Source organism: Penicillium hordei (genome assembly GCF_028827395.1).
Source record: "Penicillium hordei strain IBT 12815 chromosome Unknown utg000003l_segment0_segment0, whole genome shotgun sequence".
Taxonomy (NCBI): domain Eukaryota; kingdom Fungi; phylum Ascomycota; class Eurotiomycetes; order Eurotiales; family Aspergillaceae; genus Penicillium; species Penicillium hordei.
In genome coordinates, this window is record NW_026623144.1 from 2953670 (window position 1) to 2980421 (window position 26752).

At 49.9% G+C, this 26752-nt stretch overlaps 10 protein-coding genes across 10 annotated transcripts; 5 read left to right on the forward strand and 5 right to left on the reverse strand.

Annotated features, from left to right (window-relative positions):
• Positions 1-606: 606 nt before the first annotated feature.
• N7537_006344 (uncharacterized protein) lies at positions 607-1219 on the reverse strand (the record flags this gene model as incomplete). Its single annotated transcript, XM_056897401.1, has 2 exons — positions 607-678; positions 932-1219. The coding sequence occupies 2 exons, from the start codon at positions 1217-1219 to the stop codon at positions 607-609; spliced, it is 360 nt and encodes a 119-aa protein (XP_056753186.1).
• Positions 1220-2796: 1577 nt separating this feature from the next.
• Positions 2797-5202, reverse strand: N7537_006345 (ankyrin repeat-containing domain protein; the record flags this gene model as incomplete). Its single annotated transcript, XM_056897402.1, has 1 exon — positions 2797-5202. One exon carries the CDS (start codon positions 5200-5202, stop codon positions 2797-2799), a length of 2406 nt encoding a protein of 801 aa, XP_056753187.1.
• A 495-nt stretch (positions 5203-5697) lies between these two features.
• On the reverse strand, positions 5698-6096 carry N7537_006346 (uncharacterized protein; the record flags this gene model as incomplete). The annotated part of the gene is made up of 1 exon (XM_056897403.1): positions 5698-6096. The coding sequence occupies one exon, from the start codon at positions 6094-6096 to the stop codon at positions 5698-5700; it is 399 nt and encodes a 132-aa protein (XP_056753188.1).
• Positions 6097-7976: 1880 nt separating this feature from the next.
• N7537_006347 (signal recognition particle subunit SRP72) lies at positions 7977-10085 on the forward strand (the record flags this gene model as incomplete). Its single annotated transcript, XM_056897404.1, has 4 exons — positions 7977-8297; positions 8361-8634; positions 8690-8834; positions 8885-10085. The coding sequence occupies 4 exons, from the start codon at positions 7977-7979 to the stop codon at positions 10083-10085; spliced, it is 1941 nt and encodes a 646-aa protein (XP_056753189.1).
• Positions 10086-10351: 266 nt separating this feature from the next.
• N7537_006348 (Gfo/Idh/MocA family protein) lies at positions 10352-11602 on the reverse strand (the record flags this gene model as incomplete). Its single annotated transcript, XM_056897405.1, has 1 exon — positions 10352-11602. The coding sequence occupies one exon, from the start codon at positions 11600-11602 to the stop codon at positions 10352-10354; it is 1251 nt and encodes a 416-aa protein (XP_056753190.1).
• Positions 11603-12611: 1009 nt separating this feature from the next.
• Positions 12612-14473, reverse strand: N7537_006349 (uncharacterized protein; the record flags this gene model as incomplete). Its single annotated transcript, XM_056897406.1, has 7 exons — positions 12612-13169; positions 13226-13338; positions 13387-13432; positions 13580-13681; positions 13730-13868; positions 13956-14151; positions 14296-14473. 7 exons carry the CDS (start codon positions 14471-14473, stop codon positions 12612-12614), a joined length of 1332 nt encoding a protein of 443 aa, XP_056753191.1.
• Positions 14474-15315: 842 nt separating this feature from the next.
• On the forward strand, positions 15316-15822 carry N7537_006350 (uncharacterized protein; the record flags this gene model as incomplete). Its single annotated transcript, XM_056897407.1, has 2 exons — positions 15316-15502; positions 15635-15822. 2 exons carry the CDS (start codon positions 15316-15318, stop codon positions 15820-15822), a joined length of 375 nt encoding a protein of 124 aa, XP_056753192.1.
• Positions 15823-16432: 610 nt separating this feature from the next.
• N7537_006351 (HD domain-containing protein) lies at positions 16433-17130 on the forward strand (the record flags this gene model as incomplete). The annotated part of the gene is made up of 3 exons (XM_056897408.1): positions 16433-16571; positions 16619-16832; positions 16881-17130. 3 exons carry the CDS (start codon positions 16433-16435, stop codon positions 17128-17130), a joined length of 603 nt encoding a protein of 200 aa, XP_056753193.1.
• A 466-nt stretch (positions 17131-17596) lies between these two features.
• Positions 17597-20046, forward strand: rfeF (uncharacterized protein; the record flags this gene model as incomplete). The annotated part of the gene is made up of 7 exons (XM_056897409.1): positions 17597-17602; positions 17670-17792; positions 17884-17937; positions 18049-18474; positions 18534-19416; positions 19468-19535; positions 19591-20046. 7 exons carry the CDS (start codon positions 17597-17599, stop codon positions 20044-20046), a joined length of 2016 nt encoding a protein of 671 aa, XP_056753194.1.
• Positions 20047-21227: 1181 nt separating this feature from the next.
• Positions 21228-26150, forward strand: N7537_006353 (aminophospholipid-translocating P4-type ATPase DNF3; the record flags this gene model as incomplete). The annotated part of the gene is made up of 1 exon (XM_056897410.1): positions 21228-26150. One exon carries the CDS (start codon positions 21228-21230, stop codon positions 26148-26150), a length of 4923 nt encoding a protein of 1640 aa, XP_056753195.1.
• Positions 26151-26752: the final 602 nt, after the last annotated feature.

Here is a 26752-nt window from a genome sequence, read left to right on the forward strand (position 1 = left end):
CCGTAATTTATTGGATATGATATTCAGGTACGAGTTGATAAAGGCACAGTATAAAAGGAATATAGATTCTATGACAATTCCTTTCATTCCAATGCTATCAAATGAGATGATTCTCTAAACTCCCAAAGTAGTGTACCAAGTACAAGAGTACAAGAGTACAAGAGTACAACCGTGCCAATGCCAAGAGTTACTGATCCCCACATCCGCGCGTCCTCTACCCGTGTGTAACTCCGTCCAGTTGGCTTTGACAGCCAAGACACTATCTCTCTCTAGATAAGCACTACAATTCCAACGGAGTAATATCCGGACAGCAGTTGTTGTATGGAGTACCCGAGAACAGTTAACATTTAATATACCGTTTGGAGCCTCCTCGGCCCAGTTTGATTTGCCGTTCCCACAACGTATGCTCTCTACACGGCCCCACTCTCTTGATTGAAGATCCTTGGGTGATATTCCAGCCACTTACTCTTTTCTTACAACCTTTGAGGCGTAGCCAATATCTACTCCATATTATGGGGGTTGAGCCGACCTCGCCCCCAATGGCAATGCCAATCCCAGTGGGGCTTACTGGAGTCGCAGAAAGCGTATCTGTCTTGCTTTTTCTTGTTATCTCCGGATTTCATCTTCCTCCGCATTATGTTCCCCCAAGACGCGTGGCTGGTAGCTAGCGTAGAGACACTAGACGTTCATGATTAGTATGAAATCAAGTGGATATCATCGAATTTAACAAATGCATGCATCGTGAAGGAATGTTAAACAGGACTGCCATGGCTTCTCCCTTCTTCTCCTCCATGTTTTTTATGGTATGAAGTAACATATATGGAAAGCAGAGTGGTCCATACAAGTCCTCCCGCTAGGAAAAATCAACAGCCATCGCTCTTGGTTCAAATCACCTCCTGTGTCTCACATTTATGGAAAGTTCTGAACTTACCAAGTCGTCGGGTTCAAACCAATTCCGACCGGTGCCATCTTGGTGCTTAATATAGGACAAGCGGTTAGCGCGGAAACGAGACTTAATTAGCGATTCTCGACTCACATAGATGCCATCGGTATATTGATTAAGATCGAGCGGGTAGCCGAGCCATCTCCGATAGAAATCCTCCGCAGTTTGTGTTGTAAACATGTACGTTAACCGATAGAGAATGTGATCCCATAGATGGTCCCAGTTCCAGAAGCTGTCAGGTCCACCATTGATCTTATCAGGTTCACCTGGGTTCATGATTGGGCCGATCTCCTTCGATGTCCATTTACCGTCAAGATAAAGAGGCTGGGGCACGTGGACGGCTTTAAGCTCATGCTAGAGAGCAAGCGAGGGAGGCGTCATTTCAGAAACTAAACCGATTCCTTGTTGGATTTGTATGATATGCATCTGATGCAATAATTCCCTTGACACACGCCCCATGGCCACCAGAGTGTAACGACAGCCCCATCACAAGAGACCGGACATTCTGTTTAAGGTTCTCGGACCATTCCATGTCATGCCACGCACGCAAGATAACGGCTGATCTTGGTTTGTACTGTAAGCTATGCGGCGAAGAGGTTGGTTCACGAGGGCGAACTGGCAGTGTGAACCTGATTGGGCACGAATTGGTCTCACTTGGTGAATATCTTCCAAGGTTCCTCTTAAAGCACTGTGACTAAAGTGACCCCCAGTTGGTCTCGTTCCAATTGACTCCAGAGGCAGAGTGAGTGGTAATACTCCCGTACCCGTACGCACCCAATCGAGAAAAGCGATTGGAACAGACATTTCCCCGTTGCATCATACGACCCTAACATGGGTGCCGGGAAACCTATTGACTTGTTAAAGACACCTTGGGTTTCGGAAGAGCTAAAAATTACCTTTTTGGTTACCTGTATAAACAGAGACCATATTTTGGGCGCTCGAGCGGCTCAGAGGCTTCCCTCGCGGGCCCTCACAAGCGTGGAATCCCTCTGTAAACTCTTTACGCCACTGCGCACTGTTATATAAGGGTCATAAATCACAGGGATCGGGGGATTATCATCATCACTTTCGTGTGCCACTATCAACGTTCCCCCACGATAGAATTTATCCTCCCTATAGATCGTGAGTTAGCATGGGATATCAAGAAGATACTGATAAACGACATGTGATAATATGTGGGGAAAATACGAAATAGAACCAGTTGGACGGCATACCGAAAATCACGTAATGTTCCAGTCCCAACCGGCTCATGAGCAAATCGCGCTTGATCATCTTGTGGCCTCACTTCCAGCGAGCTCCTATTGATGGTATCTCCTGGGCGGATAACGATAGACCTGGAGGGCTCTATATTAGGTTGTGAACTTAAAGAGATACACAGCAGATAGACTTGCCTTTGACGTAAATGCTGCCGAGGATGAACCATCTTTGGTTTACGGATACTTTTGCCTATTTTGGCCCCCTCGGGCTTGTAAACCCGGGCCATTGATATTCTCATGGGTATACCAACCCCTATGAAGTTCAGTAGTTCATCAGTTTAGTTCGTCGGAATTGACACTCTTTTCATCTCATTTTTGCATTATCCCTGTTTAGTTCTGTTGCTTTCATTGGCTGGTAAACCCGGTGTGTTTCCATAGCTATACAAGCAATTCCTGTTAGTACACTGATATCTAGTAAGCTATACGTCCCCGGTCTACCTATCTCAGTCTGATTAGTTAAGACTTATACTTATATATGGTATCCCATACGATGGCAAGCGGGGCGCCCATAGCGGCACCCATTGCCCTGTTTCTAATGTTTCTATCCTAAACTGATGAACGCTATACATAACAACTGACTCATATTATGTACGGCAATCAAGCAGGGGAATACGCTCGTAACCAATGGGCAAGTTCACAGTGACCTTCCTTTTCCGCATAATCTGCCGCCTGATTACATACTGTCCCCAGCGCTTCTTGCTCTCCATATGCGTTTAAAAGCAACTGGACCATTTCCAAATGACCGCGTTCTGCAGCTCCATCAATTGCCGTTCTCCCCTGCTCTGGTGCAGCTGGCGCAGAGACATCTGCCCCGCATTCAAGTAGCCGTACGGTCATCTCGAGCATCCCATTGATGGAAGCCGCTTGAAGCGGAGTAACACCCCGGTTGAGCGCTGGTGAATTCACATCTGCCCCATGTTCCAGTAAGAGATCGGCTATCTTCACGTCATTGTTCTTGATGGCCTCTTGAAGAGCTGTTCCATATGATTGAGCCGCATGGGTGTTAATGTCAGCACCACGGCCGACCAGAAAACAGCAGGGTTGATGGTACCCCTCACCAGCTATCCGTTGAAGGAGAGTGCTTCCATCCTTGGAGCGAGAATCCAAATCTGCCCCTGATTTTATGAGAAGCTTAATAACGCCTAGCAAATTTTCTTCGTCTTCATGGATGCCCGACGTAGGTAATGCATCCCATCCATTTTGGATCACCTTGTAACGAAGAGGCAAGGGCAGTGAGCTTGTTTTCTCAACTATCAGTTCACAAACTTCAAGTTCAACGCCTTCCGTGTTTTCGAAAACAGTTTTTAGCGCATCTTCCCACCCAGGATAATTTTCTAAGTCCTGAACATTTTCAAGAAGCAAGTCAATGATATCCATATCTGGCCCGTACAATATTGCATATATCAGGGCGTTTCGAGACGCATCTCCTTTAAATGCAACAGGTGCAAGAACATCCGCACCATGTTGCACCAGTAAATTTATCATCTCCTCAGCGCAATTGGAGATAGCCCAGCCCAGAGGGCTCAGCAGCTCCTGATCGAAATCCGCACATTCATCCGATTGTAGTACCTCAAAAGGAGTGTCATCAACATTCGCTCCGTGTTTCAAGAGGAACTCAACTCCCTTCAACCAGTTCACACGGGCAGCCTCTCTTAGAGGAGACCTGAGACCACAGTCCCCAGTCAGATTGACGTTTGCACCATGTTGCACGAGTATCTCGAGAAGCGGGAGAGACTTATGCTTTACAGCAACCACAAGAGCAGTTGATCCCATCTCAGTTGCTGGGGCGTTGGCATCTGCTCCAAGGCTAATCAATTCTCTCACTAGTCCGATATCGCCATGCACAGATGCAGCTTGAATGGGTGTGAGTCCTGCCAGCGGCGACGGGGCCGCGTTTAAATTCGCCCGGTGAGCAAGCAAGAACCCCGCCATCAGAGAATGGCCGTTCAAACAGGCGGCCTGCAACGCAGTCATTCCCAGCTTCGCTCCTGCTGGGGCATTGATTTGCGCTCCTGCGCCTTGAAGCATTGATAAAATCTTCCAGTTTCCACTTTCCGCTGCCCCTTGAATTGCAGTTCGGCCATTGAAAGCCGCAGGGGAGGCCTTGACATCAGCACCGCTGCTCAGAAGGAGTTGAACTAATTCAAGGTTACCCAACCTTGCTGACATCTGTAAGGGTGTGTCACCTACACCTGGTGCTACCCGGGAATCAGGAGCAACTCCTATGAACAGCAAAAGTGCGACGATGTTCAAATTTCGACGTAAAACTCCGTATTGTAGGGCAGTATGTACCATGCACTCACTGTCATATACAGGTGTATAATATAGTGGTCTATGCCGGTTGAAGTCAGTGGCTTGGTAGCAGCAAATGGCTTCAAAGTCAGGACATGTGGAGACTGGGCAAGCCATCGCAGATGCTCCATGCTCCAGCAAAATTTGAAGAAGAGCGAGATTGTTCACTTTAGTAGCAAGCTGAACTGGAGTTTGACAAGCTACCATTTCGTTACTGTTGAAGAATATAGACCATCGATGATGCCGGAGAAGTTCAACACTAGGAACGTTGACGTCCGCTCCAGATTGGACGAGATATTTGGCCACCTCTAAGTGACCCTGCGAAGCTGCGGCTTGCAAAGCCGTTCCACAATGCCTAGGAAGGTAAAGGTCAACTCTAGCTCCTGCATTTAGAAGTAGCTTCACGGCCCCTAGGCTACCATTGCTTGCTGCATCAATCAGAGGGAACCCAGGCTTCTCCCCCGTGACGAAGCTCTCTGGATCGGCACCATATTTGAGGAGTGTATGTAGAATCGGAAGGCAGGATTGGCACTTAATGTATGGCCAGCGATTCTCGACCTTAGGTGGGACCCCAGCTTTACACAGTAGCTCAACCATAGCCTCGTGCCCTTTGAGCACAGCCGTTGAGAGGTGTTCAGCCCAACGTTGACTCTGAGAAGGAACATCCCGTAAATGGGCCCCGCATTGGATTATCCTGCTAGCAAGGCACATGTTTCCGAACTCAACTGCGCTGCAGAGGACCTTTCTTGCGAAAACCTCCCTTGAGAGTGACCCCGGCCGACACAGAAACAGGAGGATATTAGCACCACATTTATCAACAATCCAGTCACAGACTCTGTTGATTTGCGATTCATTGAGTAGGTTGTTGGTTGACAAAAACACAAAGTGTCCTAGGAATACTCCGAGGACCGAAAAAGGAGACTTATTCCGTGGTATCCTTGGCCCGTTCAATGAACCTTTAGTCTCCATATCTTCAGGTGGAAGATAGGTATGAAGCTCGCTGCTGACCCTGCAGTGAGAATTCGAGGTTACACACAATTGCAACAGATCGCTGTTGGATTGAGACAAAAGCCCCTTTGTGGCAAGCTCCAAGGAGGTATCAGAGGTTGAGTAGATGATGCTTCTTCGCAGCCCTCCCGAAACTAGCCATCTCGTTAGTTTCGACCAACGATGATGGAAACAATAATAGTTGATGTTGATAAACACTCAAAGCGCAGTTCGAAATAGGTTGTAAGTAGCCGCCAAGGACTTACCAAGTGCTTGTATTTCCTGTGTGTAATCGTACCAAGGAAGGTTACGAAGAAGGAACTTGCGAGATATGCCCATTGACTCTGCCAGTGGTGTAGAGACAGTAATATAATCTGGAAGAACATCTTTCTCAGAGCTGCACCAACTCCTACTCAAGGGAACGTGCCGTGCGATTTCTTTCTCGAGTTTTTGCCGTGTGATCTTGCGGCCATAGAAAGCGAAATCACTATCTTTGCCCTCTTGGCTTCGCTTTCGTTTCACAGAGGAGACACTGGCCCAGTCACTTCCAGAAAAATATTTCCTTATGCCCCACGATGCCAGCTTTCTGTTGTATTGGTTTCCACTGGGAGCAGCCATGGCAACGTCAGATTTCAGTTATGCAGAGGGTCGGCCAGGAGAACTAGAAATGTACCTAGCTTGAAATCCGTATTTCTCTTCCATATAGTTCATTGTCCGGTCCAATGAATGTGCTACATGGAAAGCGATGATCTCTTCCTTGTGTTGATCCCATACCTTGTCCGGGATTCGGGGTGCTTGTGTTGGCATTGTGAGAGAAGGCGCAATGACAGGCTGATAGCCCAAACTTCGATTCCGGCTATGAGGGATTGCTTGGAAGAAATTTCCTTCCTGCGGCGTAGCCATCTTTATACCCTGGTCGCTGCAGTGTCCAGCTATGAGGCAATGTCACATACCTGATTGGCTGATGCCCAATTCTGCTTCAGGGGCGCTGCCCCAATACAAGGCCGACTTAATGATTGGTTGACACCCAAATCTGAAATCTGAGGATGGAATTTGGTCTAGGCACCCCAACTCGCCCCTCCCTTCCATCGGGCCTGCAGCTCTCTCATTTGCTTCTTCCAATATCTGTTTTTTTTTATACAAAAGTACCGTTATTGCACGGTCACCACAATTTGGTATTCTCACCTAGTTTTCAAACAGAAGCCAGAATCTGGTTTGACCCCTGGAATATAAAATCTAGAAGCATGGAGGCCTTGGTAATTCTTCAGGAAGCATCCAAGATGCCGTGGTCGATAGACACAACACTATCATTGATTTCGCTTTTCATCACTGGAAGTTCTTCCCTTCTTGCGATCTGGGATCGCGTCATACATGGTTCCAAGAGGATTTCTTTCAAAGGTCAGCCAGGCGGAGCGCATAGAGCAGCAGTAACCAACCCGCCTCCAGATTCCAGTACCGAAACTTTGGTTTCCAGAGGGCTACATCGGCCGAGGAATGTCGACCCAGGAGTTTTGCTCGAGTCAGGGCTCTATACCCAGAGTCTCCAACCACAACTGGTTTGTCACCTACTCAAGAAGGGTATTTCATTTGCCAGAAATTATCTAACACTACCCAGGATTTCGAGCCAAAATTGAGTCGCAGAACGCAATCGGTATAATAAATTGTGCATTTGTGGCTAGCAGAAATTTGTTCCGGTTTGATTTGTAGACTTTGCTGGGCTGTGCAAAGGTCCGCGGGTCGCTTTAGGCAAGCTTAGAGGTAGAGAAGGGGGAACGTAGGGAGCTTCATTATTGTGTGGCTACGCTGGGATGGATTTGGTCAGGCTATGTCGTGGCAGTTTCTTTACTGTAGAATAGGAAGCCGTCCTCGAGAGATATCCAGGGCTAAATTGTCTAGAGAACTGCCTGGAAGCCAGGAGTTGCGGATGCGGACTCTAGAGCTAAATAAAAGCCGGCAAAAGGTGCACAGTCTGTGACAAATTTTTCTTGAATACTAGGCTCTTGTCAAAAGTTGCAGCGTTCTTAGGAAGAACCAGAACAGAGATAAAAATAAGTAACTAGTTAACTAGTTAGTTATTTAGATCGATATAAAATTGACCGAGAAAAGAGGCATTCAACATAATATGGATGCCTTGTTGGTCAAGCACACATGTTTTTTGATAGCGTTAGTAGAAGTACTCACAAGCAGCAAATACGATAGACTAGTAAGACGACCGGAAAACAAACGTTGAACAGGACGATATGGACATATGGACTTCAATGGAAGAAACCTTGGAATAGGACACGTGAGCTACGGTGGGGCATACGGCATTGAGTGCAGAAACCCCCCATCGGGGAAAGACCAGTTCCGCACATTGGAGTTTGATATCAGTTGATCTGGGGAAATCGGCAAAGGTGTTCTTTGTATAAATCTTGCAATTTTATATTTTATCTGACATTGAGGTTTCGGTCTTCTTCATTCCCCTGATACCCTCTCGAACTTCTCGACCAACCCCCGCAATGGTTGCGCAATCGCTGGCCTCGCTATTGCAGCGGGCATCGATTGACGACCACGAGGAAGTCCTCCAGTCGTGCAATGCAGTCCTCGCCAAATCCAAATCCGATTTGCAAGCGCAACACATGAAAGTTGTTGCTCTATTGAAACTCGACCGTTACGAAGAAGCTCTCAAGACATTCCAGGCCGGAGGCGATGCGCTGAAGCAGAGTGCAAGCTTGGAATACGCGTATGCATCATACAAGTGCGGGAAGCTTGAAGAAGCCACAGAAACCTTGTCTCGGACAGCTTCTGGGCGTGGTGCTAGTCACCTCGAGGCACAAGTGGTATGGCACCCTAACTTTCCTTCTGGTGCTTGAGGACCAATGTTGATTGTCTTGTTGTAACAGCGCTATCGTGCCGAGCACTTCCGACGGGCAGCTGAACTTTACGAACAACTTTCGAAGGATACGACATCTTTCAGCCACGAGATTAACGACCTGAACATCAATTCGTGGGCTACCGATGCCCAGCTTCAATGGAAAGGAGAGACGGAATTCGTGCGCCACGACCGATTGTCGAGGGAGGATTTGGAATCATTCGAAACAACCTACAACGCAGCTTGCTTGAATATTGCAAAGGGAGCATTTAAGCAGAGCGAGGTGTTGCTTAACCGAGCTCAAAGTTAGCATGCCGCCGTCTTGCCTAAGACCAGGACTTATACTGACATTTTGCATAGATATCTGCCGGACATCGGAGGATCTTACACCTGAAGACAAGGCCGCAGAGCTGCTGCCAATCGCAGTACAGAAACTCTATGTCTTGATTCAACTTGGAAAGTTGGAAGAGGCCGAGGTGGCTCTGAAAGATATCGCAGTGGACAAGTACGTTGGATCATGTCAACTCGAAATTTATTACTTACACATTTTTCTAGCATCACCGAGTTATCAACCAAAAAGATTGCCCGCAACAACATCGTCCTCGCTCGTCCGACCGCCGTCAATCCCTACATCCTATACAAGGCCCTCCATGACACCCCCGATGCCACAAATAACGATCGGTTATTCGAATTCCAGGACCGTGATCTGGTCGGCAACTCGCACGCCGCAGACCTTCTTGTCCAGAAATACGATGGCATAATCCGGTCCACGGCCAAGGCACAGTCAAAACGTCCAAGCCCATCCACCGACGCCATCACCAACCTTCTCTCTGTATACAACGCCGCAGCACACGCCCAAGGCGAAACCGGCCCTAGAGCCCTTAAACAGATCGTTCCATTGCTGGAGCGACGGCCCACAGACATCGGGCTTCTTCTGACAGTGGTACAGCTCTATGTCAGCAGCGGCAACACCACCTCTGCTATCACAGCCATGGAGCGAACACTCCACAGCCTGGAGGGGTCAAACGAGTCCGTCCGCTTCAACCCAGGACTTCTCAGCGTTCTAGTCTCCCTGTACCAGCGTGAAGGTCGCTTGGTCCAGATCCGCACCACCCTCGCACAAGCCGCCTCCTACTGGCGCACGAAGCCCGAGCCCCCCGCCTCCCTCCTCCGCGCAGCAGCCGCCTCCCTCCTGCACTCCGAAGACCGCGGAGACCTATCCACAGCGGGTGATTTGTTCCGTGCTCTGTACCAGCAAGACCCTAACGACCGCGTCGCCATCGCCGGCTATGTCGCCTCACAAGCAACTCTGGACTATGCGCAGATTGAGTCCGAACTCGACCGCCTGCCGGCAGTCAGCGACCTGATCGCTGACATCGACGTCTCAGCTCTGGAATCAGCTGGAATTTCGCCCTCTGCCTCCTCGGTTGCCGCGGCGGCTGCTGCCTTTGCCGGTGCCCGCAAGCGCACCGCAGTTAACGCCGACGACCGCGCCAACAAGCGTGTTCGCAAGTCCCGTCTGCCCAAGGACTTTGATCCCGCCAAGAAGCCGGACCCCGAGCGCTGGCTGCCTGTACGTGACCGCTCTTCTTACAGGCCCAAGGGCAAGAAGGGTAAGCAGCGTGCCGCGGCACTCACGCAGGGTGGTCCTGTCAATGAGAAGGCGGAAGAGTCTCCTGCTCAGCAGCAGCAGAAGTCCGGCGGTGGCGGTGGCGGCCCTAATGCTAAGAAGAATAAGAAGAAGGGCAAGCGATAGTGTAATTCCAGACAGATAGAGATCATAGCTTGAATGCTGCCTACGATATATGGAACGCAGGTATGTTATCTTGTATTTCATATGGAAGGGCACCTTAAACCCGCGACGGGCAGTAAAATGGATTCCCACTGGCTGTTTTCAACCCCTAAGACTCTGATTATCCCATAACCCGAGGTAAATGACCCTCGTAGAACCAGCTCAAAGCAACGCCGAAAAAAACCCTGGACGGATACCCCCTTTCATACTGCCTATTGGGAAATTGACGCTCAACCCAACGGAGTCCGAATGGTACCACACTGGCGGTTATAGTGGTCAAAGATCATAAGCAGCAGCCGCAGATCCATGACAGCGTCGTCAGCAGTCGTTTTCGCCGCTGAACCATCACCGACTAGATAAGAATGCAGAGCCAAGAATTCACGCTCGTACGCCTCGTCACAGGTACTAACAGTCTCCGTCCGCTTGATCCGAGGACGAGGAAGAGCATTCTCGGTCTCATTGACCTGATTTCGACTGAGTTGATCCTTCTCCGCCGTCACATCCGCTTCCTCAACAACGACCCGCACATAGGTACCAGTGCTGATCTTCTCGCCAGGGCGCGGGAAGTCATGCTCCACGCTGAGAGTCTTGTGCGCACCGTAGATAGTCAAATGGGCGTCGCAGCGAGGCACAGCATCAACGCCGGCCTCATAGAGGAGCGTGAACGGGTGGCCGTCATTCCCAGCGGAGTTTGTATAGTGGAAAATGGCAGAGTAGAACGGGTCCGTGATAGCGACGTTAGAAACAGCATCCGGGACTCCCAACGACTCGCGCATCACCGATAGATCGTGACAGCCTAGCATACCGAGGTAGCGACAGAAAGCGACTCTGTCCGGAGTGAGGTCCTCTTCCAAGCCGAAGACGTCTTCCAGCAGCGCGCGGAACTGCTCTGGGTTATTGTTGCTCTTCATTGGCCGTGTGATGTCTTTCGATGCAATCGCGACACTGTTATCCATATTCATTGGGCCGGCGATGTGTCGACAGCGCGCGTAGTACACGCGCCCTAGGGATGCGAGTTCTTTCTTGAAGACCTCTGTGAAGCAGGGCGCGTAGCGACGCGCACATCCGACGAATACCTTTGGGCCGTCTGTTTTGTTGATGCCGTCGAGGGATCGGGAGGCTTTGCCTTTTTTGATTGCTTCGCGTATGCGACGTAGGCTTGAGATGCTCATTGTGAGGGGGACTTCGACCATTACGTCTTTGCCGGCTTCGAGGGCTGTCACGGTGTATTGCTCGTGGTACTCCACTGGGAGGAGATTAAGGATGACGTCCACTTCTTTATGGAGTAGGACATCTTCGACGACTGTTGTGCTGTGTGTGATGTCGAAGCGGGCTTGACATTGGTTTGCGATCTCGGGGTTGGGGTCGTAGATGGCTGTGAGAGTGAAGTGTGTTTTGAGAGAACGGAGGACCGGGAGGTAGGTGGCTTGGACGGCGTTTGTGGCGCCTAGGATACCGAGGCGGAGGACAGGGGTGGGCATATTGGCAGAGAAGTTAGGAAGTTATAGATTGGATGGGTAGAGACAGAGGGAAGCTGAGAGATGACCAGTGCGTTTGTTAGAGATGAGCTGAATGATATCTCAGGTAGCTCAGTGATTGGGGAGTTGGGAACGTGAAAGTGAGCAAAGCGCGAAAATTAGAGTGAGAGCGGTGCTTGACACTATCTTGTAACAAACAAAGAAAAGTGTGTCAGGTGTGTGTATCATCTGAAGGGACATCCCTGGAGCATGCCAACCCTGTGACATCATTGCCCACCGCACCTCAAGTGATCCAAGGCCGTATTGCATGGTTCAGTCTGAATGTTACCCTGGATGTGATCCAATGCCAGTAGGCTCTGATACAATCAATATAGCTACCTTGTGAAGTCACAGATTATCTGCCGATCTTGTATAGATATGGTCCAAGCTATGTGTACAAAATATATTGGTTGGAAAAAGTATCATAGCGTATAGTGAGAACGGGGACATACTCCTAATGTAGGCTCATCTGCCTAGAATAGCAGACTTATCATGCCCACCTGTAGGCCTTTTTGAGCAGTCTCTGTAAGAATCTGGATGTAAGAACAAAAATAAGAATTATCCACCCGACGGCTTCCATTCTAGAAAAGTGGGGATGTGGGTCGAACGAACTACTTCGGGCGAAGTAGCGAACCATTCTGTATAGTAATAGAACTATATAAATTACAATGGCTCAGTATCCCCCTGTTACTGAATCTCAGAACATTATTGGATCATGTAGTTTCTGAGAAGAGAGAAAGACGAGTTGAATTCCCATAGTTGCGGGAACTCTTTCTACGTATATTCACTGGGCCGATATGACGAAGGCTTGATTTGAAGCGCACAAAAAAAAAAAAAAGGAAAGAAAAAAGAAAAACACCAATATACACCAGAGATACCATACGACAAACTGATCAATCTCATTTGGGCTTTTTACAATCGCTCTGAATTTAGTGTGACGATTCCGAACTCTATATTTTGTTTGTTTGCCAGGTTAAGTCGAAGCGCGGGCGTTGACGACCAATGCCTCGCCATACAAACTCACATCATACCCATTCTCTTCCAAATATGATTTGAACTTGGCATCCTCTGTCTCTAGCTCGCGAGACATATCCGGGATAAGGAACCAGGCAACCAGACCACCCACCACCGTGAAGGCCGCACCAATTAGGAAAACTGCTTGCTGGCCTTTTGCGGTGGTATCGAAGGAGCTCTGGATCGGGGTGAAAACTTCTGTCCCAATCGACGCTCCGGCTTTCCCGACTGCGGCTGCTAATCCGAGGAAATGGCCACGGAGGGGTGTTGGGAATGACTCCGAAGCACAGAGGAACGTCGAGACACCAGGGCCCATCTCGCCGAGTGCTTGGAAAATGCCAAACATGACTATAAAAAGCGGGAAAACACTTTGAATAGGTTGAAGTGCAGCGCCCAGAATAAATCCCCATATAGCCCAGATCATAAATCCTAGGGTCATGGTCTGTTTGCGGCCGATTCGATCCATGAGGATGCCACCAAGCAAGCATCCTGGAAGATAAGAGCAGTTGATAACGGTCTGCAAATCGTCTTGTCAGTTTAGCCACCTAAAGCAAGGGTGATATGGTGACCTACCCCGTATCCAATATTCTGAACTGTGGTGTTGTTGGAGTTCAGCTGCTCAATTATGGTGGACGAGAACAGACCAAATGGATATGTGACAAAGTCATAACAGAACCAAGCCATGGCTGGAAATGTCACACATTAGCCAAAGCTACTACACAATTTAACCGCACTGAACAACACATGTTCCAAGCATGGGTTTTCAGTAGCGACGTAGTACTAATCCGTAGGGATACTGCGACTTGATAGCATGCTTTTGATATTGAGTAGAGTTGACCATTCGAACGCGGAAGAAACAGATTGATAATGGCAACTGATCCCAATGTCAGAATCGTTAATCATTAGCTTTATGAGGAAGTGACTTACCACAATACCCAAACCTAATGTAACGCGCCAGATCCCTTCGGAAGTTTGTTGGCTGTAACACGCGAGAACAATAAGAGCAACCAAGCCAGCTGCAACAAATCCCTATGGTAAAGTTAGCAAGGCCCCCGTCCAGCTCGTGCTAGTACTGACCAGGTCTATAGCAAAATCGGTGGTCACTGCGACCAAGAAACCGCGTCGCTTCCGGAGGTGGGCTGTCTCATCGGCAGCCTCAGTGGCACAGGTAGCACAAACAGGGTATTCTCCTCCAGCGCCAAACCCTGCGATGCCTCTTGCAATAATCATCATCTAAAATATTCTTATTGTAGCGTCAGTGATGAATTGCAATCAAAAGTCTGAATTTCTTGGAGAAGCATACCCTAGTTGTGATTTTCCATGAGACGCAGTTGCCAACATCACTCCAATAATGAGAAATGCCGTCGCAGCGACGATACCAGTCCGACGACCAATGCGGTCAATTAGAACACCAAAAAAAAGCATGCCAAAGATCTCACCAATGAGATATGAGTTCGATAGACGCGACTTTATGGTCCAAGACATTCCGCCCCATGTAACTGGACTCATCAGCGGATTTGGCCCGAATTATTCCGAAAACTGGGCTACTCACAGGACCGAGAATAAAGGCTCCATATAACCAACTATCATACGGTTAGTACAAGAGAAAATGAAGACCTCTGGAGAGACGGATTAACACGTACTGATTTGAGCATTGTATCCATCACTGAACAAGGCCAACCCGGAAACCACTACATTGAGCACACCCGAGCGTTTCTTCTCGGGTTCTCGTTGCTCAATGTCCCAGTCAATTTGCGAGATTGGCACCTTGGGATCTTCCATCCTCATGACAGAGTCACTGGGAGATGTAGCCATAGCCATAATGACAAGGGTACTGGACAAGTCAGAGAGGACATGTTATTGGTGGGAAGATATTGATATCTATAGAAGTCCCTTGGATGGCTCTAATAATGAATTACTCCGAAAAGAGACCCAATGATAGCTTAAAATAAGGACACGATGGTCTCGGTGGGAAGTGCGAGATATGCCTGTATGTTATGTAGTACTAAGTAGGGGCCTAAGCTCCTGTCTCAGGTCCACGGGTACAGGTATAACAGAGCTCCATAGTTTCGGTAGTTCCATGGTTTCAGTTGACAGCTTCCTCACAAACATGTCTTGGCCACCCCCCACATAGTCTCCAGGGCTCAGTCTCCCGAAGGCATTACTCGCCAAACCTATCGGAGCTTATCTTTTAGCCATGTGCTTGAGCACAGTCTCTCTGAGTCTTGATCTCCTCGAATAGGGCATTTCCTGAAGGTTAAGCCTATCGGAGCTTATCATTTACTCATGTGCTTATGCATCTTACATGGTGGATCTATATTTCGTCTCGTTCAAAAAACACTCCTCTCGGTGCGAAGGGCGACACTTTAGGACTTCCATTGCGGCGACTTACTTCTCAATCTATCTACAAAATGCGAGCTTCTGAGTACCCCAAAGTTTCACGATCGCCTTCTATTCTGAGTTTCTACTTGAAACTACCAGTAACAGAATGAATAATTTCCATTACTCGCTCTCTGCCGAGCAGCTTCAGAGTTTCTAGGAGTGTGGATATCTGCCGGTTCGCGGTTTTTTTTTTTTTTTTTTTCACTTCTGAGGAATCGGAGCTGTTGCGAGAGTGGGCACAGGAAGTCCACGATCTTCTGTGCACTTTTGAGGTGCCCTGGATGCCCTATCAAGAGGTGAACTCGGCAGGCAAACGTGTGCTGTGTCGCACCGGAAAATTTGCCAACTCGCATGCCGGATTCGATAGTTTTCCCCGAGAGCAGCGTGCAACAAGTCTTCTACAACAGCTCGCAGAAGGAGAGATGCTTCTTTTCAAAGAAAAGATCAACTATAGGTTGGCAGGAAGTGGTAAGTAAAGTACGATCTTATAACCCCGACTCCATCGCTCACCTGTTTCATAGGTGGTTTCGATCCCCATATTGATGCCAATGCCTACACCCATGCTAAAAACATCAAACATATGACTATTTTTTGCGACAGTCGATGGAATGAATGCAGCCAATGGGGGTCTAGAAGTGGTGAACGGTAGCCACTGCATGGATATTCCTCTCGGCAGCGATCGCTGCATTGCGTCAGATTGGGCCGAAAGCAATGTATGGACACCCGCTGAGCTTGAATCAGGCATGCAAATTGCAAAGTCTCCAACACATTCATCGCTGTTTCATTAGTGAGAGTAGGTGATATCTTGATTTTTGGCCCGTACCTGGCCCATCGCAGTGGTGCTAATGTGAGCTCGAAGGATCGCCTTGCGATCTATACTACGTATAACTGTGCCGCTGAAGGTAATCTGCACGACCAGTACTTTTTCGACTACTAGAAGCTCTGGCCTGCAACACACGTGCGGGAAAACGGACAGTCATATGAGGAAGGCCGTGCACGATATGCCTTTGGATCCCCTATGTGAACTGTGGACCATTACGGGCATCCCTGCGTGACCGATGGAGGAAGGCTGTACGTTATACTTAGTAGTAAAGAGTCAATCCCATGTGATCTAAAGATACTGTAGCAATGATATTAGTCAAAGCAAAATGACTGGAATATATGTACAAAGTATGTGCCATTAAAACCAATTGGCCAGGCCCACTCCATATTCGTGTGGGGGACCACCGGCATGATGACCGAACATTTTAGTATACCCTCCAACTGGGTTGGAAATGTAACGGAATGGCTCTGGTATATATTGATGTTTCCCTCCGCCTCGCCTCTTTCTCGTCTTTCTTTTGTTCGTCCGGGTCTTTGGTTCTTTTCAACGTCGCTCCTATTCAATTAAATTGCATCATGAATCAGCAGTCACCCAAGGAAAAGGCAAAGGCTCTGATCGGCACTCTAGAAAAGTATGGCCAAGGTGACTACATCGGGGAGTCGATTTGCCAGTTAGAGCACTGTTTGCAGGCGGTTCACCAGGCCCATAAAGCGGGTACGTATTGCTCTCAAGATCTCTCATAGTTACTAACATTCTGCTAGATGCTCGTGATGAATTGGTAATTGCGGCTTTATTACATGACATTGGTCAAATTATTCCTTTGGAATCCACCAAGGAGGCACGCATGAATTTTCGCGAAAGCACGCAAAATGTCGGCCGGGTCGGCCATGAAGCCATCGGGGCATCCTATCTTCGGGCTCTTGGATTCAGCGAGGCAGTGTGTAGCTTGATAAATAGTCATGTCGCAGCCAAACGGTATGTGACGTTTCACCTCTCTTTTGTGAACCTAGACTCACCTTTTAGGTACCTGACTGCTACTGACCGAGGATACTACGGATCTCTATCATCTGCCTCACAGAAATCGCTGGCCTTTCAAGGCGACCCCTTCCGAGATGCGGACCTCAAAAACTTCGAGGAAGATCCACTTCGAGACGACATGGTCTCACTTCGACTGTGGGATGATGCGGCCAAATTGGAGGGAGTAGAGGCTATCACACCCCGTGCTGGGGTATATCTGGACATGATCATCGCACATTTACTCCGTGAAACATGAGGGAGTTATAGTGTATAGGTGAAATCTGACCTTTGATGCCTTGTTTACATGTTCGATTTTAGCTAGAAAGAGGAAACGAGGTTTTTTTTTTCCAAGCTCCACCGTTCACTGAGTGATCACCGTGCCGAGCCCTTGGAGGTATGAGAGACTTAGTGATCACCTTAAGCACAATCTCACGGGGGCGAAAAAATCCCAACTGCGGCCTAAAATCCGGCGTAATATGTATAGGGCTGCATACATTGACCCGGTGACTTCATTGAAGGTACTTCGAGGTACTTTATGTGCTAGTAAGGACACGTGTGGGGCGAAGTATCCCTAAGTACCCAACGTATACAGCTCAGCCTCACTTGGCCAACTCAAGAGGGGCTATCCACCTCAGGCAACGTCATCGAACCGTGGAATTCTCTTCTCGTGATACTCCGACTTCTGTATCTTACCTTTTTCTCTTTTCCCCATCTAGTTTATCATGGGTGTAAGCCTTCCAGATTCCTTTTTCCACAACTCTTAGAGAACCCCTCAATCTGACCCATCACCTTTAGTTCGCTCAGAAAATCGCCGCAGCTCAGAATAGCCAGAACATGGCGAACAGTGGCTCATATGGAGGTGCCCCTCCGTCAGGATACACTGGGGGTCCTCCTGCAGCCTTGCAGCCTGGTGGATCGGTAAGTCATATGTCCATGTCTGCACTTGTTTCTGCTATGACTCGCAGTTCGACGTCATAGAGAAAAAGAGGAAAAGTGTTAACGTTCTCAGAGTCAACAGCCCCAATATCAGGCTTATTCAGGATCCCCAGCCCCCCAGGGATCGGTAAGCCATAATTTTTCTTTAACTACTTTTGCTTTTCGTGTTTTTTCCCCCACTTCCACGATTTACCCCTCCACGGTCATTATTCTGGAACCATGTCGGCACCTTACCAAGGCTATCCATACGGCGGCTCATCTCAACAGAATCCATCATCTCCCTATTCCAGGCCTCCGGCATCCACACCCTACCCCGCTTCTCAGCAATCTCAGCAATCTCAGGGCTATGGCCGCCCGCCTCCACCCCCACCACAAGGCCAGCCCTATGCCTCCGCTAGTTCGCCTTACCCGGGCCAGCAACCGGGACAACCCTATGCGTCTCCTAGCTCGCCCTATCCAGGACGACAGTCTGCACAGTCGCCCTATCCGGGTCAACAGCAAGCTCCACAGTCGCCCTATCCGGGGCAACAGCAAGCTCCACAGCCGTCCTATCCCGGGCAACAGCAATACCCAGGACAACAACAATACCCCGGACAGCAGCCGTCATATGTACATAATACCCCTTGCCTTGCACCACTCCCTGTTTCTGTGTTTCGTGTTTGACGTTACATCGAATTTTTGTTGAATGCTTAATGACTGGGGAAGAATGCTAACGGAAAATAGAACCAGACACCCCCCTACCCTAACCAGGGAGCTCCATACCCCGGAGGTCAAGGCCGTCCTGGGCCTTCACCTGGACCACCAAGTGGACCACCACCAGGCCAGTATGGCGCACCCGGTGGCCCCCCTCAGTCTGCAGCTCCTCCGGCCACCCAGCAGCAAGTCGCAGCTTACCGATCGCTTTTGATTTCCACAATTCAGGAGAAGAATCTCCAAAGCTTCTACCCTCCGGAGCGACTGGACCGGCTTGTTCAGACGCTTGCCGCTGAAGCACCGGGCAAGCTCAACAAACTGATTCATGAATGGGCTGTGCCCATGGAGGTTGCGACCGATGTCATGAAGCTCGCGCTGTTCGACGTGATTCTCTACGTCGATGACAGTGGATCCATTGAATTCGAAGAAAAGGGTCTCCGAAAGGATCAACTCAGACAGATCCTCGGTATCGTGGCTACTGCTGCATCTACCTTCGACCAGGACGGTATTTCTGTCCGATTCATGAACTCCAGTGAGGTGGGCGACGGCATCCGCAACGCAGAGGATGTCAACCGTCTAGTGTCCCGAGTCCGTTTCTCGGGCCTGACCCCCCTCGGCACCAACCTGAAGAGCAAGGTCATCGACCCGCTGCTTGTTCAACCCGCCCGGGCCAACCGTCTCGAGAAGCCCGTGCTGGTGATCACCATCACCGACGGACAGCCTGCTGGCGAGCCTCACGGTGCTGTGGGTGATGTCATTCGCTACGCAGTGGAGGAGACGTCCCGGACCCGTTATGGCCCCGGCTCCGTATCCTTCCAGTTCTCGCAGGTGGGAACTGATCAGCGGGCTCGCGACTTCTTGGGCTCTCTGGACGAGGACCCTCATATTGGCCACCTGATCGACTGTACCTCCAGTAAGTCCCACGTGGAATTCATAGTGGATCCTAGCTAACGTGGTGTTCTAGACTTCGAGGTTGAGCAGGACGAGATGTCCCGTGCTAACCCACCAGTGCATCTCACTCGCGAGCTTTGGGTAAGTCATTCATTATAGTGATCATTGCCTAGTATTGAACTGACTGTCTATGTAGTGTGCCAAACTGATGCTGGGCGCTATTGATTCCTCCTACGACACCAAGGATGAGCGAGACAACGAACGTCGAAATGCACCTCCACCTGCATCGATAAGCCAGTACGGAGGAGGAGGGTATGGCCAACCGCCCCAGGGTCAAGCTCAGCCTCCGTATGGTCAACCGCCCCAGGGCCAAGCCCAGCCTCCGTATGGTCAACCGCCCCAGGGTCAAGCCCAGCCTCCGTATGGTCAACCGCCCCAGGGTCAAGCCCAGCCTCCGTATGGTCCGCCCCCTGGTGCCCCACCGGCTTCCTACGGTTCCCAGTCGGGCTACCCACCACAGGGTCAACAGGGTCAATACCAACAGCAACCTCCCCAGCAACCTCCCTACCAGGGATCGCGTGGCTATGGTCAACAAGGGTATGGATCGCAGCCTGGATCTGGTTACCAGTATGGTGGACCGCCACGCTATTGATGGAATGTGATGTCATACGCCTTCTAGGTTTCCGGTTTTTTTTTTTTTTTTTTGCCATGAGACTTTGAGGGAAGATTGTGGTTGGGGGTTGCAGTTTCACCCCACGTAGATTCCATGAATCAATTGAACCCAACCTTGGAACTTTTACCTGCAATATTATTTTTATCCTTTTATCTGTTCAACCGCCTTTCGAGGCTGCCATGTTTATTTTTGTGATATTTTTGTGATTAGGCCAACCTCGGAAGGCAACACTCAAAACGAATTAGTCCGATTCGCCAAGATCACAGAAGGATCGTACATGACTTACAGTAGTAAGATGTATTAAAAAAGAGGGTAACATGTCACTACATGTATGTTGTACTTCCAATTCTTTTTCCATTTTTCTTCTGCAATAGGGCTGCCGGGTCTAGGGAATGTGAGGCCGACCAATAGAAAAGAAGACAGATCTGGATCCAGCGGGCCTTTCCTATGTCGCCCCAATGCAGCGAGGAACAATCGCATCTGATTCGACGATTCTTAATTTAAACCTGGATGGGGCTGTGCCTAAGCGTAAGCGTTTGCATACGCGTTACCCAAAACTCTACCATGAACGGGTTTTGTTATTGAAGGTCTTTTAAGACGTTTTGGACGTTTGGGGATTTCCCCAATGTCCACTTAACTCCAATTTTGTCATAATGTGTCTGCCTATCATATATCTCTTCATATATCCTTGTAGATCTTCTACGGAGTACGGACGTCTTCTGGATATCAGTTGGAACACTAGGCCGTTTTTGGTTCGCCATTTCCCTCACGTCTTGGCTACTTGTCTCTCTGGTTTTTTTAGTCTAAGTCTCTTAGTCTCTTAGTCTCTTGGCCTCTTTTCCTTTTCTCTTCTATAGGACACAATCGTTACGCCCTTCCTTTCTATCCTTGCTTCCGACGGGAGTGAGTACCTTCGTTTGCTCAACCCTCGCAACACCTTCGTTTACGATAGGGGAACTCGTCTCCCCCGCTAAAAGAACAGCAGAAGAATGACTGCCTGATCAGTGCATTCAATCGAATACTTCAATTTACTCTTGGGGAAATCTAGTAGAGGAAGGGTCCAACAATCTCGGAGGAAAAAAAAAAAAAGAACTACCGAGATCGTCGGGATCTGTCCCGCGCATTCGTGCCAGGGATTCGACAGGAATTCGACTGCCGTTATGTCCAACGACAAACCAACAGAACCTATAGAGGGCACCCTACCCGACCAGAACGATGATCTCCGACGCTCATCTCTCGTGTCTCGAACCCTCTCCGACTCCGGGCGTCGCATCTCCTCCCAACATGTGCGCTTCTCAACCGATCTCGCCCGCGAGTCGACCGAGGAACAGGGACAGACAAACCGGGATCGACGCCTCAATTCCCGCAGCCTGACCGTCGACACAGCGCTGGCGCTTCCAGTACGACCCGTTCCTTCACCCACCTCTCCGCTCTCGCCTCCCAGTGCCACCCAAAATGCGACCCTCTCCCCCATTCCCCCACCGAGTCCCGAGTTCGCCGGTCGGTCTCGTTCGCGAAATCGTGGATACTCGCTCCGCCGCAGCATATTTAATAAGGCCATCAACTCGACGGAGAACGAGGATCTCGCCCTGGCTGAGCTGGGTGAGGTCAAGGAGCCCTCGTCTGATGTGACTCCCGTTCAGGTCCCGGCTGCTGAGACGCTCAGTGCCGCCCATGAGAAGCATCCTCTGAGTGTCGCGCCGACTGCAACGCTTGACTCGACCCATAGGGAGGATGCTTCCCCCTATGTCTCTTCTGATTCTTCGGAGAAAGCTCTCAAGGCACAGTTCTCCGTGTCTGTGGCCCAGGAGAAGTGGCTCCGGAAAAAAGCGACTGCTGCAGTGGCTCTCGCGCGTTTCCAGGCTGTTATGATGTCTATCCAGAAATTTATTCTGCGCATCAAGGATATTCCTCCTACTCAGGATGGGCGCCACATTGACTTGAATCCGCCCATGGTGGGTTCCATGATTGATGAACGCACAGGGAAGCCTTATATCGGTAACTTCATTCGTTCAAGTCGTTACAGTCTCTGGAGTTTCTTCCCCCGCCAATTATTCGCCCAATTTACCAAAGTCGCCAACTTCTACTTCTTGGTTGTCGCCATCCTGCAGATGATCCCTGGCCTGAGTACAACTGGAACATACACAACTATCGTCCCGCTTTTAATCTTCGTTGGTATCTCAATGGGGAAGGAAGGATTTGATGATTGGCGCCGGTATCGCTTGGACAAGGAAGAGAATAATCGGGATGCTTGGGTGCTCCGCCCAGGCCACGGTACGGTTCAGGACGGTGCCTCGATGATAAGCAGTGCCCAAGATTGGGAGCGGATCAAGTGTGAGGAAATTCGTGTGGGCGACGTTCTTAAACTTGAGCGCGACCAGCCGATTCCTGCTGATATTGCTCTTCTTCACGCTAACGGACCTAACGGCGTCGCTTACATTGAGACCATGGCTCTCGACGGAGAGACAAATTTGAAAAATAAACAGGCTTGCCAGCCTGTGTCCAAGGTGTGCTCGACTATGGAGGACATCAATAGCAACTCCTTGCACTTTGTTGTTGAGGACCCCAATTTGGATCTCTATAAGTTTGACGGTCACGTCACCGTCAATGGCCAGGAGAAACTTCCTTTGACCAACAACGAGATTGTTTACCGTGGCAGCATCCTTCGCAACACTGACCGTGCTCTGGGTATGGTGATATACACTGGCGAGGAGTGCAAGATCCGCATGAACGCCAACAAGAACCCGCGAATCAAGAAGCCCGCTCTCCAGGACAAGGTCAACCGCGTGGTAATGCTGATCGTGGTGTTGGTCGTAATCTTGGCTGTTGTATGCACTGTGGCCTACAAGTTCTGGTCTGGCGACGTGGAGCAACATTCTTGGTATCTTGAAAATGCTAGCGTTTCCTATGGCCCGATTTTCACTTCGTTCCTGATTATGTTCAACACCATGATTCCCATCTCCTTATACGTGAGTATGGAAATCGTTAAAGTTGCCCAGATGCTGCTTCTAAACGATATCGACATGTACGACCCCGAAACCGACACCCCGCTCGAGGCGCGCACCTCCACTATTAACGAGGAGCTCGGTCAAGTCAGCTACATCTTTTCCGACAAGACCGGAACGCTTACAAATAACTCCATGCGCTTCCGCAAGATGAGTGTGGCTGGAACCGCGTGGTTACACGACGCCGACCTCCAGGAGGAGGCTGCTCGTGCAGGCGACCACACCAAGTTGATTCACAAGAAGCGGAGCGCAAAGGGGAAGAAGGCAATGGGCCGCAAGTCTAATGTTTCCGAGGCTCAGATGCCCCGCCCGTCGAACGTTTCTGGGCTTCCTGATGCTCTCCGTGGGCGCTCGGCTACTACATACCGCACCGAAGAGATGCTGGAATATATTCAGCGCAAGCCGTACACCATCTTTGCCCGAAAGGCGAAACTGTTCATCCTGTCTATGGCTCTGTGTCACACTTGTATTCCCGAAGAAGACGCGAACGGAAACACCACTTTCCAGGCTGCCTCCCCGGACGAATTAGCTCTTGTTCTTGCAGCGCAGGAGCTCGGGTATCTCGTCGTGGATCGCCAATCAAACAAGTTGACCATCCGTACACAACCGAGCGGACCGGACGAAGCCACCAGCGACGAAGTCTACGAGGTCATGGATGTGATCGAGTTCTCAAGCGCGCGAAAGCGCATGTCAGTCGTTGTTCGCATGCCTGACCAGCGCATTTGCCTATTCTGCAAAGGTGCCGACACCACGCTGATGCGTCTCCTCAAGCAAGCAGATTTGGCACGCGAGAAGGCGAATGAAATTGAGCGTCGTGCCAGCAGGCGCAAGAATGCCGAGGCGAACCAGGTTATTCAACGTAACAGTGAGCACCACAGCCGCAAGAACAGTGTTGTTCGGAGCAGTATGACCCGTCCTAGCTTTAGCCGTCGACGCTCGTCGATTACTGGCCAACAGGGCTCGGCTCTTCGAGCCAGTATCGATGTTTGGCTGCGCGACCGGGAGACGGATGGTGGTATGCGGAACAGAGAGGGCGATAGTGAGTACTACAGCCCTCGGCCTTCGGCGCAGATGGGTAGACCTTCGGCTGCAATCTCGGACTCTGGAAGCTCCACGCATGGCGACGACGACGAGGATCTCGTGGAGGAGGCACTGGTTGTCAACGACGCGGCTATTTTCGAGCGCTGTTTCCAGCATCTGAACGACTTTGCCACTGATGGTCTTCGGACTTTGTTGTATGGCCACCGGTTTTTGGATGAAGCGACCTACACGACTTGGAAAACTGCCTACAACGAGGCTTGCACCAGCCTTGTTGATCGACAGCAGAAAATCGAGGACGCCGGCGAGCAGATTGAACAGCAGCTGGAGCTTACTGGTGCCACTGCTATTGAGGATAAGCTGCAGAAAGGCGTGCCGGAGGCTATTGACAAATTGCGACGAGCCAATATCAAGATGTGGATGTTGACTGGTGATAAGCGGGAGACTGCTATCAATGTCGGCCACTCGTGCCGTCTTGTCAAGGAGTACTCGACACTGACTATTTTGGACCAAGAGAATTCCGATGTCGAGGAAACGATAACGCATCTTATTGAGGAGATTACCCGTGGCCGTGTGGCACATTCTGTGGTTGTGGTTGATGGCCAGACGTTGTCGTTGATCGAAGCGAATGAGGTGGTGCGTGTACAGTTCTTCCAACTGGCTGTTAAGGCAGACTCGGTCATTTGTTGCCGAGCAAGCCCAAAGCAAAAGGCGTTCTTGGTGAGATCAATCCGCAAACAGCTCACTGATGCGATCACGCTTGCCATTGGCGATGGCGCCAACGATATCGCCATGATCCAGGAGGCCCATGTGGGTATCGGAATCACTGGAAAGGAGGGATTGCAGGCAGCACGTATCTCGGACTACTCGATTGCGCAATTCCGCTTCCTTCTCAAGTTGCTACTGGTGCACGGCCGGTGGAACTATATGCGTGCTTGCAAGTATACACTCGGCACATTCTGGAAGGAAATGTTGTTCTATCTGACTCAAGCGCTGTACCAACGCTGGAACGGCTACACCGGAACCAGTTTGTATGAACCGTGGAGTCTGAGTATGTTCAACACGCTGTTCACCTCGCTCGCTGTCATCTTCCTGGGTATCTTCACCAAAGACCTCTCAGCATCGACACTGCTAGCTGTACCTGAGCTTTACACCAAGGGTCAAAAGCATGGTGGCTTCAATATCCGGCTCTACCTGGGCTGGTCATTCATGGCGACCTGCGAGGCAGTGATAATATTCTTCACGATGTGGAGTCTCTTCGGCTTCGCAAAAGTCAACCCTAGCGACAATGACATCTTCTCCCTGGGCCTACTCACCTTCTCCGCCTGCATCATCGTCATCAACGTCAAACTCCAAGCCCTGGAAGTCCACAATAAAACCTACATGTCGCTAGCCGTAATAATAATCTCCGTCGGCGGCTGGTTCATGTGGGACCTCATCCTCGATCGCGAATACACGATGTCCTCCGGCAAAGGCATCTACTTCCTCCCCTCCAACTTCATCCACCACTCAGGCCACAACCTCCTCTTCTGGACCGTCCTCCTCCTCTCCGTCTCAGCAGTCCTCCTTTTCGAATTCGCTGTCTCAACCCTCCGCGCCCTCTTCTTCCCAACAGACGTCGACCTCTTCCAAGAATATGAGCAGGATCTCGAAATTCGCAAGCGCTTCGAAGAAGCAGCCGCATCGGAACTCCAGCAGGGCTGGGACCACGGTACCAAGAGATCAAGCTTCGAGATAGCCCGCGATAACGCCGAGAAGGCTGAGATGGACGCCCGCGAACGACAGGTTCGCGAACTGCTCGCCCGCCCCCGCGTCATGGATACCAAGCCTGTTACCAGGGAAGTCGAGGTTGATGGGTTTACCAGCGCCAGCGCCACGGCTAGTCACAGCAGTGCGCCGAGTCGCAATGCTGACACGGACCGTGGTCGCCAGTCTGGGCTCCTTTGTCCCGAAGACGCTACTGGCCGTCGGCGCTCCGTTGAGATCCAGGAACTCTTTAGTAAGGGCTATGGTGCCGTGCGCAAGGGCCAGCTCAAATGATCCAAGATCCAAGATTCAAGATTGAAGATTCGATTTGTATATGTATGACAGGATCCTGTGGTTCCTTTCTTTCCTTCTGCTGTTATTTTTTTTTCGCCCACCCTCTTTTCTCTCATAGCGATTGCATCTGCGATTTCCGTCCTTTCACTTATCATACGATCCCCTCGGGCATCGAAAGGCGTTGGTTTGATTTTTGACTTTTTTGACACTGGTCGTCCACTTTCGTGGTCTCTCTTTCCCGTTTTCGCTGTTCGGCCAGTTGTACAGTCGGCCGTCAGTTCCAAGATACCCCGACTCATATCGTTGGCAGTCTGGTTTTCCGCGTTACATATCGAGGTCTCGTTGTATACGTGTAATCCCCCATTTTTCTTGCGGTTGAGGTTCAGTACATATTTTTTACCTCGCAGAGTTATTCTTAACTTAGAGATTTGAATGACTTTGTTTTACAACCCTCAATTCATGATTGAACACCACGATGTCAGTGCTTATATCGTTTCTACATCCCCGTGGGTGTTTGATGGGTTTATCACTACCCATCTACTATCTGGTATCCTTTTCGGCATATAGGATATGCCCCTCGGATTTTTCTCATCCTAGGGAGA